This window comes from Nymphalis io, chromosome 2 (genome assembly GCF_905147045.1).
Source record: "Nymphalis io chromosome 2, ilAglIoxx1.1, whole genome shotgun sequence".
NCBI lineage: Eukaryota > Metazoa > Arthropoda > Insecta > Lepidoptera > Nymphalidae > Nymphalis > Nymphalis io.
Window position 1 is genome coordinate 12,509,022 of NC_065889.1, and position 16,158 is coordinate 12,525,179.

The 16,158-nt window shown below is 35.1% G+C and overlaps 1 protein-coding gene across 3 annotated transcripts; it reads right to left on the minus strand.

The window, feature by feature from the left end:
- Positions 1-13,843, minus strand: LOC126776826 (uncharacterized). 3 transcript variants are annotated; one of them, XR_007669985.1, is made up of 7 exons: positions 13,735-13,836; positions 10,381-10,441; positions 9,320-9,494; positions 8,357-8,526; positions 2,684-2,850; positions 1,571-2,334; positions 1-1,120 (listed from the first exon to the last, which is right to left on the minus strand). XR_007669985.1 is itself a non-coding variant. In XM_050499657.1 (6 exons), the coding sequence occupies exons 3-6, from the start codon at positions 9,486-9,488 to the stop codon at positions 2,139-2,141; spliced, it is 702 nt and encodes a 233-aa protein (XP_050355614.1). In that variant the 5' UTR covers positions 9,489-9,494; positions 10,381-10,441; positions 13,735-13,836; the 3' UTR covers positions 1,490-2,138. The 3 variants fall into 3 exon arrangements, 2 of the variants coding, with proteins under 2 accessions (XP_050355614.1, XP_050355623.1); XM_050499657.1 differs by lacking the exon at positions 1-1,120 and having other exon boundaries at positions 1,490-2,334; XM_050499666.1 differs by lacking the exons at positions 1-1,120; positions 10,381-10,441 and having other exon boundaries at positions 1,490-2,334; positions 13,735-13,843.
- Between the last annotated feature and the right edge of the window lie 2,315 nt (positions 13,844-16,158).

A 16,158-nucleotide genomic window follows, 5' to 3' on the forward strand; every position in this document is an offset into this window, starting at 1 on the left:
TAAGCGTTTCATTTTTATTGGAATAATTTCAAAATTAGTTATAATGTAAATTAATAAGAAAATATATTATGTATAATTTATGACATTTTTTGGACAGTAAATGACGAAGAAAATAAAGGGCTTAATCACCGGTACGGTCACATTAGCTAAAAATTTAATATAAGATTTCTACCTTAACTAATCGCGGCAGACCAGAGATGTTAAATGTGGTCATAGATAATGTGGACCACAATTTTACTATCGAACGCAACAGGCAAACGCGACCAAAGCGTCATAGGTACACAGTGGAAATTCCCCGCCTACGTACGAAGCGCTTTGAATCCACATTCATCATTCGCACTGCGAAACTATGGAATGCTTTGCCTGAGTCCGTATTTCCTGATAGGTACAGTGTTGGTGTCTTCAAATCAAGAGTAAACAGGTTTCTTATAGGCAACCGTGCTACATCTTAGACCGTGTCGATGCTTAACATCAGGCTAGTCAACGGTCAAACGCTGGCCTATCAATAGTAAAAAAAAAACACAAGTCGGCTTTTGTTTGACACTAGTTTATAAATTTGAAACAAAAATAAATTATTCTTTACGTATAAAATATACAGCAGCGGTAATTTGTGTGGTTAGTGTATACACTTAGTAAAGCATAGTTTGACTTTCTATTAGTTAGTTAGTTAGTAACAGCCTGTTAATGTCCCACTGCTGGGCTAAGGCCTCCTCTCCCTTTTGAGGAGAAGGTTTGGAGCTTATTCCACCACGCTGCTCCAATGCGGGTTGGTAGAATACACATGTGGCATAATTTCAAGGAAATTAGACACATGCAGGTTTCCTCACGATGTTTTCCTTCACCGTCAAGCACGAGATGAATTATAAACACAAATTAAGCACATGAAAATTCAGTGGTGCTTGCCCGGGTTTGAACCCACGATCATCGGTTAAGATGCACGCGTTCTAACCACTAGGCCATCTCGACTTTCTATTAAAACTAACTAATACTTTGTTTTAAAAAAATAGTCTCTAAGTGAATTACATACAAAACAACAACGAACAATTTCTACGGAACATTTAATTCTCATACATAATCTCATATCAATATATACCAGTATAAAAATTTAATTAAAAAAAAACTAATAGCCTGTAACTGTCCCACTGCTGGGCTAAGGCCTCCTCTCCCTTTTGAGGAGTAGGTTTGGAGCTTATTCCACCACGCTGCTCCAATGCGGGTTGGTAGAATACGCATGTGGCATAATTTCAATGAAATTAGACACATGCAGGTTTCCTCACGATGTAGTCCTTCACCGTCAAGCACGAGATGAATTATAAACACAAATTAAGCACATGAAAATTCAGTGGTGCTTGCCCGGGTTTGAACCCACGATCATCGGTTAAGATGCACGCGTTCTAACCACTAGGCCATCTCGACTTTCTATTAAAACTAACTAATACTTCGTTTTAAAAAAATAGTCTCTAAGTGAATTACATACAAAACAACAACGAACAATTTCTACGGAACATTTAATTCTCATACATAATCTCATATCAATATACACCAGTATAAACATTTAATAAAAAAAAACTAACAGCCTTTAACTGTCCCACTGCTGAGCTAAGGCCTCCTCTCCCTTTTTAAGGAGAAGGTTTGGAGCGTATTCCACCACGCTACTCCAATGCGGCTTGGTGGAATACACATGTGGCAGAAATTTAGTGAAAATAGATACATGCAGGTTTCCTCGCGATGTTTTCCTTCACCGTCAACCACAACATGAATTATAATCAGAAATTATATGCAAGCCCAGACTGGTAGACTTGGCGGTAGCCAAGCAGCATGTATGCAATGCTTATTATTGCTGTGTTCCGGCTTGAAGGGCGAGTGTTTAAAGTATAAAATATTCTAATATTATAGACAAAAAAAATATCTTTAGACTCGGTGCTGCCTTTGATGATAATACTAGGTGTATATATGGCCATCCAAATCCGAATCCAAGCTAATTAATCTAATAAGGCCAAACTAGATTGTCTGGGGCTAAGTATATCCCAACACGCGTAGACGAAAGCGATTTAGCCTTGTAGAAACTAGTTTGTCCGGGTTTGGCCGGTAACATATACAATGCAATTAATTCACTATATAAAATCAGTGGCTTAGATTCAATCAAATCTTTTGTACATCACTTTGACAACTCTCTTTTCATCTGGCGGGTAGTTCAACCCTTGTTCTGCGAATTCTTTCAACGATACCGTCACCATTGTCTCGAACCCACACCTTGCTGCTGACTTCTGTGAAGCTGGTCCGGTAAACACTGTGGAGGTTACTTTTAGACCTTGAGATATACAAAGAGGTTCCCTGCAGAAAAAAATTTAACCATATATCCACGAACATTAATATATTTTTTATAAATAAATTTAACGTCTTATAAAATGGAGGGAAATTGATTTATATTATTAGAATATGTTGAACATGGTTCGCCGTCTGTACATATATGAATAAAACTATTATCGGGGGCCTTTATCAACGCAATTGAATCAAAAACACTGATTGTTTGAATTTTTGTCTTTTTGTATGTTTGTCTGTAATATTCGGTTTTCACGATTATATTGTGACAAACGTCACTTAAAATTTAGTTTTTGTTTTATTACAATCAGTTTATAAATAAAAACATTATGTCAATTTAAAACATTTCGTTATGTCTCACCTAGCTGCTAAAATTTTGCTCCCCAATTTGTGCCCTCTATATTCAGTCTTCACAACTAGACCAAGTGCGTACAATAGTTCGTCCACGCCAAGATACTCGAAGGAATTACACTTGGCTTCAACATACTCCAGCGCTTTAAGAACATTTATCCATGCGGCGCCTTTTATCTGAAACCAATAAATATCATATATTATTTCCTCATCTTATTGCCTCTACTGGTAGCAGGAGGGCTGGTTCATTTTTCGCCTAGAAAATCGGAATTCTGATTCAAAGGAGAAATGCTGTTAGCATTCTTGTTACCATTCCACTCGGTCACGATTTGTACAGTAACTATTTTTAATTTTTATCTGTATATATTTAAATATATAACATATAAAATAAACTGAATTGGATTTATTTGTTAAGCCTCACACTATTCCTACTAATATTATAAACGAGACAATAAGATTTTTTATATCTGTATTTGTTGGTTGTTTCTTACTCTTTAACGCCTTATGTACTTAAAAGATCATAATGAAATGTCGCTAACAAGTTATCAGGGGTCAGAAAACGACAAAGTACCTCCCTCTCTCGCGTACAAAAGAAGAAACAGGTGAAAACTAGTAAGCTATAAAGGACATGGCCAATTTCTGTATGAGCGTTTGCATGGGTAGATAGGAATTTAATTCACATACCGTAACAACCTGTGAATGTCCCACTGCTGGGCTAAAGGCCTCCTCTCCTCTTTTTAAGGAGAAGGTTTGGAGCTTATTCCATCACGCTGCTCCAATGCGGGTTGGTGGAATACACATGTGACAGAATTTCAGTGAAATTAGACGCATGCAGGTTTCCTCACAATGTTTTCCTTCACCGTAAATCAAGAGATGAATTATAATCACAAATTACCGTAACAGCCTGTGAATATCCCACTGCTGGGCTAAAGGCCTCCTCTCCTCTTTTTGAGGAGAAGGTTTGGAGCTTATTCCACCACGCTGCTCCAATGCGGGTTGGTAGAATTCACATGTGGCAGAACTTCAGTGAAATTAGACACATGCAGGTTTCCTCACGATGTTTTCCTTCACCGTAAAGCACGAGATGAATTATAATCACAAATTAAGCACATGAAAATTCAGTGGTGCTTGCCCGGGTTTGAACCCACGATCATCGGTTAAGATTCACGCGTTCTTACCACAGGGCCATCTCGGCTTAATCACAAATTAAGCACATGAAAATTCATCATCGATCAAATTCAACAACGATCATCGGTTAAGATTCACGCGTTCTTACCACAGGGCCATCTCGGCTTAATCACAAATTAAGCACATGAAAATTCAGTGGTGCTTGCCCGGGTTTGAACCCACGATCATCAGTTAAGATTAACGCGTTCTTACCACTGGGCCATCTCGGTTTTAATTCACATGCATATTTTTAATGCAAGTAGTATGCATCGTCTTGAACGTCCATTGTTTTATTTATCTTTCTCTGTGCTCTATTATGGTGGAAGATGACAAAATATACTTAAAATTCATATTGCATTACATAATGTTTTGAAATAAAAACTCCCAAAAACTCCCAAAAACTCCAAGTTTAGAGAGGTTAAAAATTACGTCGTTATTCATTTTTTAAATTAAATATAATATATAAAATAAAAAATACAATAGCGGCCAATCTCAAGAGAGATGAGCCGACTGCGCAGGAGATTTATAGTGCACAAGCGTGTGCGCAAACACAGGTGCGCTCTCTATTCCCAAACTCTTATAATCCGATGGGACGGCAATCCGACACGACTGGAAAGAGTTCAGGCGCAGAACCAACGGCTTTACGTGCTTTCCGAGGCACGGGAGTGTATAACACTTCCAACTTCCAGACTTCGGGCTGCTGCTGAGAATTTTTCACAGAAAAACTCAATATATTTTTATTAGCCCGACCTAGGATTTGAACCCAGGTTCTGCGGCCTTATACGTAGCCACTAGACCAACGAGGCAGTCATAATATATTTACTACAATATATTATACAATTATTATTACAATATATTTACTATCTATGTGTACGTGGAATGTACTTTTTTGGGCACCTCATTTAGAATAAAAACTGCTGATAAAAAGATGGACCGACATGGTTTGAACTGCAATTCATAGCTAAGATACACGCGTTCTAATCACTGAGCCATATTTATTTTCAATATATTTACTTTATACTTAAGGCAATAAAAAATTAAAGGTTAAGAAGAACAACCAGATTTCATTTTTCACGATTGTGATATATAGGCAAACGCAATTTATATTAAATAGTTTTTTTTCATCTTTATCATATATAACTAAATTTATTATTTATAAGAATGTAACGTAGCAATATAAGGTCTAACATGAAATAAAATAGGTAACTTAAAAGGCACAAACGCAAAGGTCTGCGGTGAGTGTATAAAATAAAAAATAATTAAATATTTAAAAAACAAAACCGATTTCAAATAAAATTAGAGCCCTATTTTTTCAAATCAAAATAGGGTGAAAAAATAATATTCCCAAATAAAAAAGTAATTCCAAATCGGTTTATAAGTGACGGAGTACTGTGGTAACAAATATTAAAAAATACAACCGAATTGAGAACCTTCTCCTTTTTTGAAGTCAGCTAAAATAAACTATTTATAACATAGTGTATTGAGTACCAACTGTGTATTTTTAGGTGTCTTTGTTTTAAATTTTCCTTTGAAACATTGTAAAACAAAGGTTAGTAGGAAGTAAGAAGTTAGGAAGGTGTAGTACGTGCGTCATCTCACCGCTTTTGGAAAACAAGTGCAAAAGCAGGCCTATTTTTATATTGGCTGTATATATCTTTATTTATTGTCTTTAAAAAAAACTAACGTTATGCATCTAACCCGTGTAAAGTGAAGGCTAAGATATATCAGCTTGGAGACATTTATGCGATTGTAGTTTGTAATACAGTGACTAAAACCGGAATAAACCAGTTTGAGCTAGCTACGGCTAAGAACTCATGGAGCGGTTTTTACCCGCGCCCGCAGCGGTGGCGGAATAGCTGTTTTATTTCTAAATTCCCAAAACCGCAGTTCTGTTCGGTTACCGCGGCCGCCGCGGTTGCGGTTATATGCAAACTTGGTGGCTATACAATATGGTTTCAAATTTCTGTACGCGCGCCGCGCGCAAACCAATCGCAAAGCGCGAGGGTGAATTCCGCTGAAGCTGCGGGTGACCCGTGACCCGCGTGATTCTACTACGGCGGGCAACCCGCCGGTGCAGCGGGATCCGCAAACAATCGTACACGTTGCGTAAAACGCCTCGTGAATATGTATTCAATTTTTTACATACATAGTCATAGTACATAGTACATAGAATGGCGGCGGGCGCGTGTGAAAACCGCTTCGTGAGTTCTTAGCCTATCATGCTATTACATATATATGACTAGAATTTGCGCAAAATCTCGCTCTAGAAGCATCATATTGTCTATTATTTATTTCTCTACCAATTAGTTCATAATAAAATATAAGTGGGAAAGTGAATCTATACGTTTAAAAAAAAGTCACAATAAATATAAATTAGCTGAGTTTTTTTTTATTTGAATGAATATATTTTTAAATATTTTTTTTCCGAATGAATGTTTGTTTATATTTACGTTCTAAAATTATCAAATAATTTTTTTTTTTTTGGAATGACAGCGAGGACGAGGATGACAACGAAGTTGAAGACTGGAGGTCAAGAAATTCATAATTAAAAATAACATTTAACGTGAATACCACCAACCACCTATAAAGTGAAAGAATATGTATAAAAAGTATTTGTTTACTTATTTATTTGCGGACGGTAGAGTACCACAAACGCAAATTATTTGATTTTAGTTAATTGTAGCAGAGATAGCTTAGTGGTGAGAACGCGTGAATCTTAACCGATGATCGTGGGTTCAAACCCGGGCAAGTACGCAACCACTGAATTTTCATGTGCTTAATTTGTGTTTATAATTCATCTCGTGCTTAACAGCGAAAGAAAATATCGTGAGAAAACCTGCATGTGTCTAATTCCATTGAAATTTTGCCACATGTGTATTCTACCAACCCGCTTAGCTTTGTTTGGAGCTCCAGCTTCTTAGATAACACATTAACATTATTATCCATTAACATTATTCACTTGACTTTACTCATAATCAGTGGCAGGGCAGAATAAATTTACGTGAGCAAGATACATTTTTCGAGGCTCTCTGCTAATTCGAATAAAAACATATTTAGTACTAGTAGTAATCGATATTAGTGCCAATAATGTTAATGAAAAATTTTGTAAAAAATTTTCGTCGCATTCACGGCGTTTAAGTAATGCATAAACCTCCGATTCACGGGGCCCACTGGATCGCGAGATCTTATACGGTGACTCACGTCGCCCACGCCTTACGCCTATGCTCGTAATCATATTATTATAATCGTAACGTGTGTATTTTTTAATAAATACGAACACAAGATTCTCTGCAAATATAGGGATTTTCAGTTTCATCGCGCCATATTTATCATTTGAAAAAGATCAACGACGTACTGGACGTGATGCTGAATGGATTTTATTGAATTTCGATATAATTCATTAAATTGAAAAAAAAAGTCGCTGGGATTAGTACCCATGGTACGAGTTTTGTATAAGCGAAATACCACTCATCACGAGGTCTTCTAAGCTATTCTCCCGATTGACTTGAAATTTGTCACTGTTACTCCTTCCCCGACGTAGACTAAGAACGGATTTTACGTAAATCATACCCAAAATAAATCTTTCTTCTTATCTACCTGGGCGAATTATTTCTCTTCTTCTTCTTATCTACCTGGGACAATTAGCTAGTATATATATAAATTAATCTTAATTGGATGTTCTTCCATACATACACTATCAGCGCCGCTGGTGAAAACGAAGGTGAACTAAAATAATTACTAGAGTCTTTATAATATACATATTTAATCGACAAAGTTGAAAGAACGCGCGAGTTACTGCATTTTGCTAGTAAGAGTTATAAGTTTGACTCCCTTATATCATAACCATTAGCTAAGTAATTAAGCATTAATTAAGTTAACTTTTGTGCGTTGATAAATTATCTGGAACAACGTTGAGTTTATTTTAATTGATCAGATAAGACAGGAGACGGTTCAATTACTCGTAACAGCCATGGTATGCTTCTCATAAACGTTTAATTTTGTAATAACATCTAACTAAAAGCGAATGCGGCTTCTAGAGTAAATTCGTTTGAAACGCTTTGCTAGTTGTATAATAAACACTACCAACTTCCAATCTTTACTAGGCTGGTGTATTAGTGTTAGGGAGTCGTCGTGCACATCATGCAGGTCTTTGGACAACTACGCTGGTGTAATCAAATCAGTGCTAGGGCGTCGTACAGGTGTACAAACACAAGCAGACATCAACATTCAGTATCGTGTAACGATTCGAATGTTGACTCAGTATAAATATATTATGCACTGGGGATATAACATTAGATCTCGTGTATGGTGATCTTTTTGAAACAGTTAAGCTTATCAGCAGGTCATCCTTTAATTATAAATGCGAAAGTAACTCTGTCTGATACACTTTCACGGCTAAACCACTGAAGTAAAATTGAAATTTGGTACAGAGCAAGCTTGAACCCCAAGGAAGGACATATTGAACATATGCTACTTTTACCTTTTAAAAATAGTGATAATATAATACAAACAATACCTCGTCGGTTGGGAATTTGTCTTCGATGCGTTCCACGATGCACACGTTTAGGGCGACTAGGGTTTTCTTACCATCGACGTCGGTGTAACAGCCGAGGCTCATTCGCTGAGACAGGCATTTCTTCCAATACGTAACAATACTTTCAACACTCATCGCGTCTTCTGTGAAATCTGAGTAGGAGACGTAATTAGATACTTGCATGTCATTAATTCAAGATGGCCCAGTGGTAAGAACGCGTGAATCTTAACCGATGAACGTGGGTTCAAACCCGGGCGAGCACCTCTGAATTTACATGTGCTTAATTTCTGTTTATAATTCATCTCGTGCTTTTCGGTGAAGGAAAACATCGTGAGGAAACCTGCATGTGTCTAATTTCATCGGAATTCTGCCACATGTGTATTCTACCAACCCGCACTGGAGCAGCGTGGTGGAATAAGCTCCAAACCTTCTCCTCAAAAAAGGAGAGGAGGCCTTAGCCCAGCAGTGGGACATTTACAGGCTGTTACTGTACTGTATGTCATTAATTGCGGGACTAGGCCAGAAATTCAAGGTTAATTTTTATTTATGTTGTAGTATTACTGGTGGTAGAGCTTTGTGCAAGCTATGCTCGTCCTCCACCTTCTTATTTTATAAATAAAAAAAGGTTGGATGGGCAAATGGGCCGCCTGATGGTAAGTGGTCACATCCGCCCATAGATATTGGCGATGTAAGAAATATTTTATATTCATTCCAAACGTCAATGCGTCGCCATAGGAACGAAGATGTTATGTTCCTTGTGCCAGTAGTTATACTGACCAATTCACCCTTCTACTGGAAAGCAACACGACGGAATGGAAAAGTATGGCGGGACCCGATTGGATGATGGCCGTGCTTCTTTGCACTTGAGCAAGTTAATAAGCTAGCCTCTACCCCTCCCAGGCGTTCATATGTATTGACTACAAAATTATCTAAAAACCTACTTACCACTGAGATTACACAAAGTTTCATCAGGTAGGAGATGGTTTACAAGTATTTCAAGAGCTGTATCGTCGTCTTCTGGTGCCAGGTCCTGTATAACCCATTTCGTACCGTCCGTCTGCCATGCGTTCCAAACTCGAGGGCAGGAGGAATCCCAGTTTCTTGTAAAACCCATTTGAATCTGAAAATGTTTTTATTTGAACAATTTATCAAATGAAGATATGAACTAACACGTGCTATCAGGTATCATATCAATGTCATCTCTACAGACAATACAAAACTAGTTTCCGCACACACCTTCGCCCGCGTGTGAAGTATGTTACGTCCATATTTTTCTGTACCTCTGTCAACGTGTATGAAAAATTTCATGATCATCGTTTATATTTATTATTAATAAAAGTTTTATATTTATATTAGTTAGGATAATAATAACAATTTCTTAATTCATGTAACAATTATTTTGTTAGTCACAAAGATAATAAAAATATTTGGTGGTAAGGCTTTGTGCAAGCTCATCTAGGTAGATACCACCCATCAGATATTCTACCGTCAAATAGCAATATTTTTTATTGTTGCGTTCCGGTTTGAATGCTGAGTGAGCCAGTGTAACTACAGGCACAAGAGACATAACATCTTATTTTCCAAGGTGGTGCATTGGCTGTTAGTTTGTTATTTTATTATTGTTGTTTCGTGTGAATCGATTACATTTGAACATTTTAAGAAATTTAATTTTCATCACAGAATGGTGTAGCTGTGCTAAGCATTTTGTACCCACCAACATTAGAAACTACAATATGCAATAATTTGAATTTGAGAAATAGGTATGAATCAGTCATTACTCTGCGCTGTCAGACGTGATATCTGCTATTATCTTTGTGAGTGTAATTACACTGGTCCATTCATCCTTCTAAACGGAACATATTGGTCAATCATGTGATCATGAATGTGTGCATGATAAATTACTTTTATATACACAAATGTGACAACACACACGAACATAAGCGTTGCACAAATAAGGTTACGTTATGTAAATTATAGAAGTAATATAATTTTTAATTCTTAACTACCTCGAAAGTACAATCCCCTGGATACTCTTTGCAGTATTATTTTTTATGAAAGCTGTTAGATCTACAAAGAAATAATACACGTATAAAAAAACGTCAAGTACATTATGTAACTCCTAAAAATGTTTCAAATCTTTTTAAATTCGAAAGCTTTTAACATTCAAAATAACTTTGACTCTGTTTGTTACGCTTTCATAACTAAACCGATTTTGATAAAATTTTGTATGAAGCAAGCTTGAACCCCAACTAAGGACATTGGCAACTTTTTATATGGTAGAGAACTCTCAATACGCAGGCGAAAACTAGGTCCTAAGTAGATATACCGGCCTATGGGCCCCACACGCTCACCAGCCTAAAATAATATTATTTTACTATTAACTACAGATATTATATACGTTTTAATGTAAAATTAAAGCTCTTTTCAGGGTATGATATTGCACGGTATTGTTGATATCGATATTGAATGGTTCATCTTGCCTCACAAAGTTTTTAAGAAGTCCCTACCCTTTGTATAAGTATAAGAAAATTATAGAGATTAAGGAGATAAAATTGTTAAAATGTTTATCGGTAAACAAATAAACTTTAGTTCACAAAAGAGTACTATTTGCAGTCTGATTCAACATTGGAATTGTGTATTTTATCTAGCTCAAAGCTGTCTCAATTCAAAATAAAAATACGAAGAAATAATCCCTTCAATATAGGTGAAAAACAGCATTACTAGTAAGCACAATTAAAAATTAAATTCATAATCACGACAAATTAAAAAATATTTGCCAGTTTGGTTATTTACAAGGCAATTAAATAAATTGTTTTTTATTGTCTGGTTTTTTGTGCTTCTAAATTTAAACCAATCTAAATTTTGCTTTAATTATTCGCACTTTTCTTAAATAATACGGCCTTACTAATAAATGTCGTTTAAGTTAAATAAAGCTGTTTCTTCTTACGAATGTCAAATCAATAATGACAGAAAGAGAGAAATTACAAATTAGTGTTTAGTTAACTAACAGCCGCTAATCAAACTTTATAAGTAATGGCGTAATTATTTATAGGACATTTTTATTGTCAAATTTTATTCAAGAAGAATAGGAACGAAATATTTTGTAATATATCGTCGGTTAGTGTGTCATGGCATAAATACGTACAGAAAAGTGGATTCCGTAATAAAAAAATTAGCGAAAAACCACAGACAATATTACTATTCTCACCCAAGTATTAAAAATAATTACTCATTACAAAAAAATAAAAATAAAAACATAAATTTCTTTTAAATATTTCGTTCGAACGACCGCTTGGCAATCTCTTTTATTTAATTATAGAAAAGCTACGTTCCAATTTACGATATAATCAATGATTTTTTTTCTTACGATTGAGTAACGAACATATTAATTTTGAACACATTACTTTTTACAGTTATATTGTTAGTTATGTAATATTTAAGAAATATAGTAAAATTATTTTGAATCAAAAGTTTCAGCGGTACATTTTAGTGAATGCATGAAGTATTTATAATCTAATTTATTTTTAAAATATTATAGTACGCAAGTGCGCGTAAATGCAAGTATATTCTTCATTCCTTCACGTACTGGACTGGACTAAATTCTACTAATTTATAACGATTACAATACGTTCCCGATTCAATTCCGATCCAATTTTGAATCAAACATATTTATTCGAATCAGAACATCAAGAAATCAATCACATAATACAAGTACTAACAAAAGTCAATTAAATAAGTTCTCAATTTCACGTACACACAGAGACGTGAGTCGACACAATGTATTTTCATTTGAGTTTTCAAAATATTAAAAAGAGCTTTAATAAAATCTGTCAATTATTTTCTCAAGTGCGTAATAACATTATGAAAGATAAATGTTTGTCATGTAAATAAATTAATCAGCAATCTCGTCACGGAAGATTATGGTTCTAATACAAAGATAAAATCGTATTATGCATTCGGTGCAATCTTAAGTTCAAATGATGATAAGGAACTTCACTTATTTGATGCAAAACTAACATTTCAATTGAAAAATACAATGATATATTTCTACCGCAAAACAGTACTTGGTATTGTTGTGTTCCGGTTTGAAGTGTGGTTGAGCCAGTGTAATTACAGCCACAAGGGACATAACATCTTAGTTGGTGGTCCCAAGGTTGGTGACGCGTTGGCGATGTGAGGAATGGTTTATATTTCTTCAAAGACAATGTCTAAGGGCGTTGGTGACCAATTACCATCAGGTGGCCCATATGCTCGTCCGCCTACCTATTCTATATATAAAAAAGACAATATCAGTAATTCTTTAATATTTATTAGCCTTATGTCTTTTAATATTTATCAATAAAGAAGCCTTTTTAAACTTCTTGGTTTTATGTATACGTATTGATCTAACTTCTTGGTCGAATGAAAGCTTGTAATGGCCCGTAGACTTCAGATAAGACAGATAAAATATTTTACCTAGAAATTCTTGTAAGAGCTCAGAATAAATTGGAAGTTACACTACTTTCTTGAAAATTCAAAAGCCAGTTGGTCTATTGACGCGTGATCTATTTTTTGTCGCATCGGATTGCCTTGGACTTGCGCTCACACATAGGCGTTATATTGTCATCTATACAGTACTTAGTATTAAGAATGGATATGATTTTCGAAGTCGGATAAAGATTATTATTTACTTATTGATACGTCGACCGTCTGATGCAGTCCCTATAGATTGTACTTGCACAGTATCATTCCGCTTAATTACACGTAAACAACCGTTTTTATAGTGTAATCGGTATTCTACTCTCTCCTTTCTTTGTAAACGTGCACTTCGATAATAATACCGGTTTTTGAAAAAATGGCACAACAAGAATTCTGAGAGTTTTCTACACATGTGTATCAATAGTTAAATAATAATAATATGGTCTGCTATTTTTACTCTTGGTGAAACTTTTGACACGTAAAACGTGTCCAAAGATTCCATCAATGAGTGAATTAGACTATTAGGCGTTCAATTTGAATTAATTGACCGGTTGCTGACCGTTTGAAATGTTTCTTAAGTTAAATTTAAATTAAGAAAAATGTCATTGTCGAATGTTTTTGTTTAGTTTAAATTTAATTTGTGAAATATGTCTGGTTTGTGTCACTATACTACAAAAGATCCGTTTTTTATAACAGTTACGTGACTGGATAAGAACTTGAAGATATTAAATACAGATTCTGAAAAAAATAAGGGATCCCGACAAAACAATTTTCCAGGGAACAATTAATATGAATTATTTATATTATTGTAGTATACAACATATATTAAAAAGTAAGTTTATTATTATTAAAATTGATTTTGAACATTTATAAAAAAAGTTTTAGTATTTATATATACGTACCTAAAATACGGCTTGCTAAATTATTCTCAATATTCGAACGGAAATGAATTAATTCCGGCACTATATCAATAAGCGGGTGATGCACTTGCACAAGAGACAAAACGAGACGTACTGGCCGATAAGACCTTTAGCACTTGCGTTTATACCGTTAAGTGCAGAGCGATTTTGACGGATAATTTGGACAGATATGTATATATATTTAGACCCTTATTTATTTTTGTGATTATGTGATTTATTTTTTCATGTAGAGCCTTAGTTTGAGGAACTTTTTTTTTCTTTTTCAAAATAATTGTCTTATAATTTGTTAATAAGAAGAACGACACGCAGACGGATGAGTCCTACCACACCCAGAGTTGAGGTCCGATCATAGAAGACACTTTCAGGATTGACGTTATTCTGTGTAGATGCAGGAATAGCTCGGGCGTAAGCTATGTAGGAGCTATATTGGATTAGTATGAAGATGGTTTATGAATAACAAGTAATGTCATATTCTTTTACATGATATGTTTTCGAAGTATGTTCCTTAACGCTAGATAGCAAGAAAGACAATATAGAAAGTATTTTACTAAAAACGCGTGAATCTTAACCGATGATCGTGGTTTCAAACCCGGGCAAGCACCACTGAATTTTCATGTGCTTAATTTGGTATTATAATTCATCTTGTGCATGATGGTAAAGGAAAACATCGTGAGGAAACCTGCATGTGTTTTTTTTTATAGAATAGGAAGGCGGACGAGCATATGGGCCATCTGATGGGAAGTGGTCACCAAACGCCCTTAGACATTGGCATTGTAAGAAATGTCAACCATCGCTTATACAGCCAATGCGCCACCAACCTTGGGAACTAAGATTTTATGTCCCTATAATTACACTGGCTCACTCACCCTTCAAACCGGAACACAACAATAACAAGTACTGCTGTTTTGCGGTAGAATACCTGACGAGTGGGTGGTACCTACCCAGAGGAGCTTGCACAAAGCTCTACCACCAGTAAATCAAATTTCACTGAAATTCTGCCACATTTGTATTCCACCACCGACTCTGCCACCATCCGCATTGGAGCAGCGTGGTAGAATAAGCTCCAAACCTTCTCGTTAAAAAGGGAGAGCAGGCCTTAGCCCAGCTATGGGACATTCACAGGCTGTTACTGTTACTGAAAACTTTTGATTACAGAAAATTATTCATTTGTCACAGCTATTTTTATTCATCTCAACTTGCTCTCAATCGCAACTTGTCTGAACTTAAGCAAAACAAGGAGACGCAATAATAATTGTTATTACTAAACTCTTTGAGATTTGATAAAATGACAACTAGCATCTTATAATAATAGAAGTAAGCTTTTAACTGATGTTACTAACGCATTCAGGATTTAGAAAGCATTGAGAATCTATTCAGCGAATTATAAAGAAGTGGACGCTTGAAAGTGCATTGACGGTGGATGTAGAAACGGGTACACTTGATCTCGTATCACTTTATTTACTGCTGCGGGGCGTTAGAATACCCGACTGTACTATTACGTAAATAGTATTGCAGTCATATTTTGTCGATTAAAATCCTTTTTCGACGTGACCGAATCGTGTGCCGTTACTTATAAATGTAATTATGTATTTAATAAATGGAGAGTGAACTTATGTTAGGAAGAATTTCATGTTAACTGGACATTGGAGATAATATATTCGTATGATTAATATTGAACCTTATGATAATTAATTAAAAATATATGATCAATTGAACCTTCGTCCAAATATTTACAAATAGACTTTTTATCTAGTAATAAAACAAGCAATCAATAACCGTGTTATGAAAAAATGCTACTTTTTCCTTACCGGCGCAAGCAAATGGAATATTAATTCCAGTCATTTTAAAGAAATTAAATTAAGCCTTAAGTTATCACCGTCCATAGAATTGTATGGTATTGTAAGAAATATTAGCTTTGAACTTTGTATATGTATATAATATAATAATTTGTCATCTTAATACATCTACAAAACAATACAACTTGAGTTCTGAATGACGCGCTTCTGACGTGACGCTGCAACGAATTGATAAATTGATAAAGCAGTCTGTCTAGTAATAAATTGCTATCATTTGAATGTTTCCTTCGCTCAATTGATGACAATAAATCGTTTCTATTATAAAGATCAAGGTATGTACAAATATTACGTGTAGTAAAATTAAATACGTGGAACAAAAAATGTTACTCAAAAATTTGTGAATAGAATTTATCAACTTTCAAAATGTTATTATAGTTAAAACATTTCGCTTTAAAATTTCGCTCCAACTCAAATTAACTCATCTCAATAATGGAACAGTCCAGTGTTCCTCTTGTGTCATATCTTTAAATGAACTCATCATTTAAATATATTTAAACAAACAACACTAACAAATACATTAACGATGTCTTGATATACAATTTATTCACTG

What these genes read in the sequence shown, in the direction of transcription:
- LOC126776826 (XM_050499666.1), bottom strand. Translation starts at nt 9,488, where the DNA reads ATGGGTTTTACAAGAAACTGGGATTCCTCCTGCCCTCGAGTTTGGAAC. An exon ending in ACAAATTCCCAACCGACGAG is followed by an intron (nt 2,851 to 8,356) that starts GTATTGTTTGTA and finishes TATTGGTTTCAG; the next exon opens with ATAAAAGGCGCCGCATGGAT. An exon ending in AGCAAAATTTTAGCAGCTAG is followed by an intron (nt 2,335 to 2,683) that starts GTGAGACATAAC and finishes TTTTTTCTGCAG; the next exon opens with GGAACCTCTTTGTATATCTC.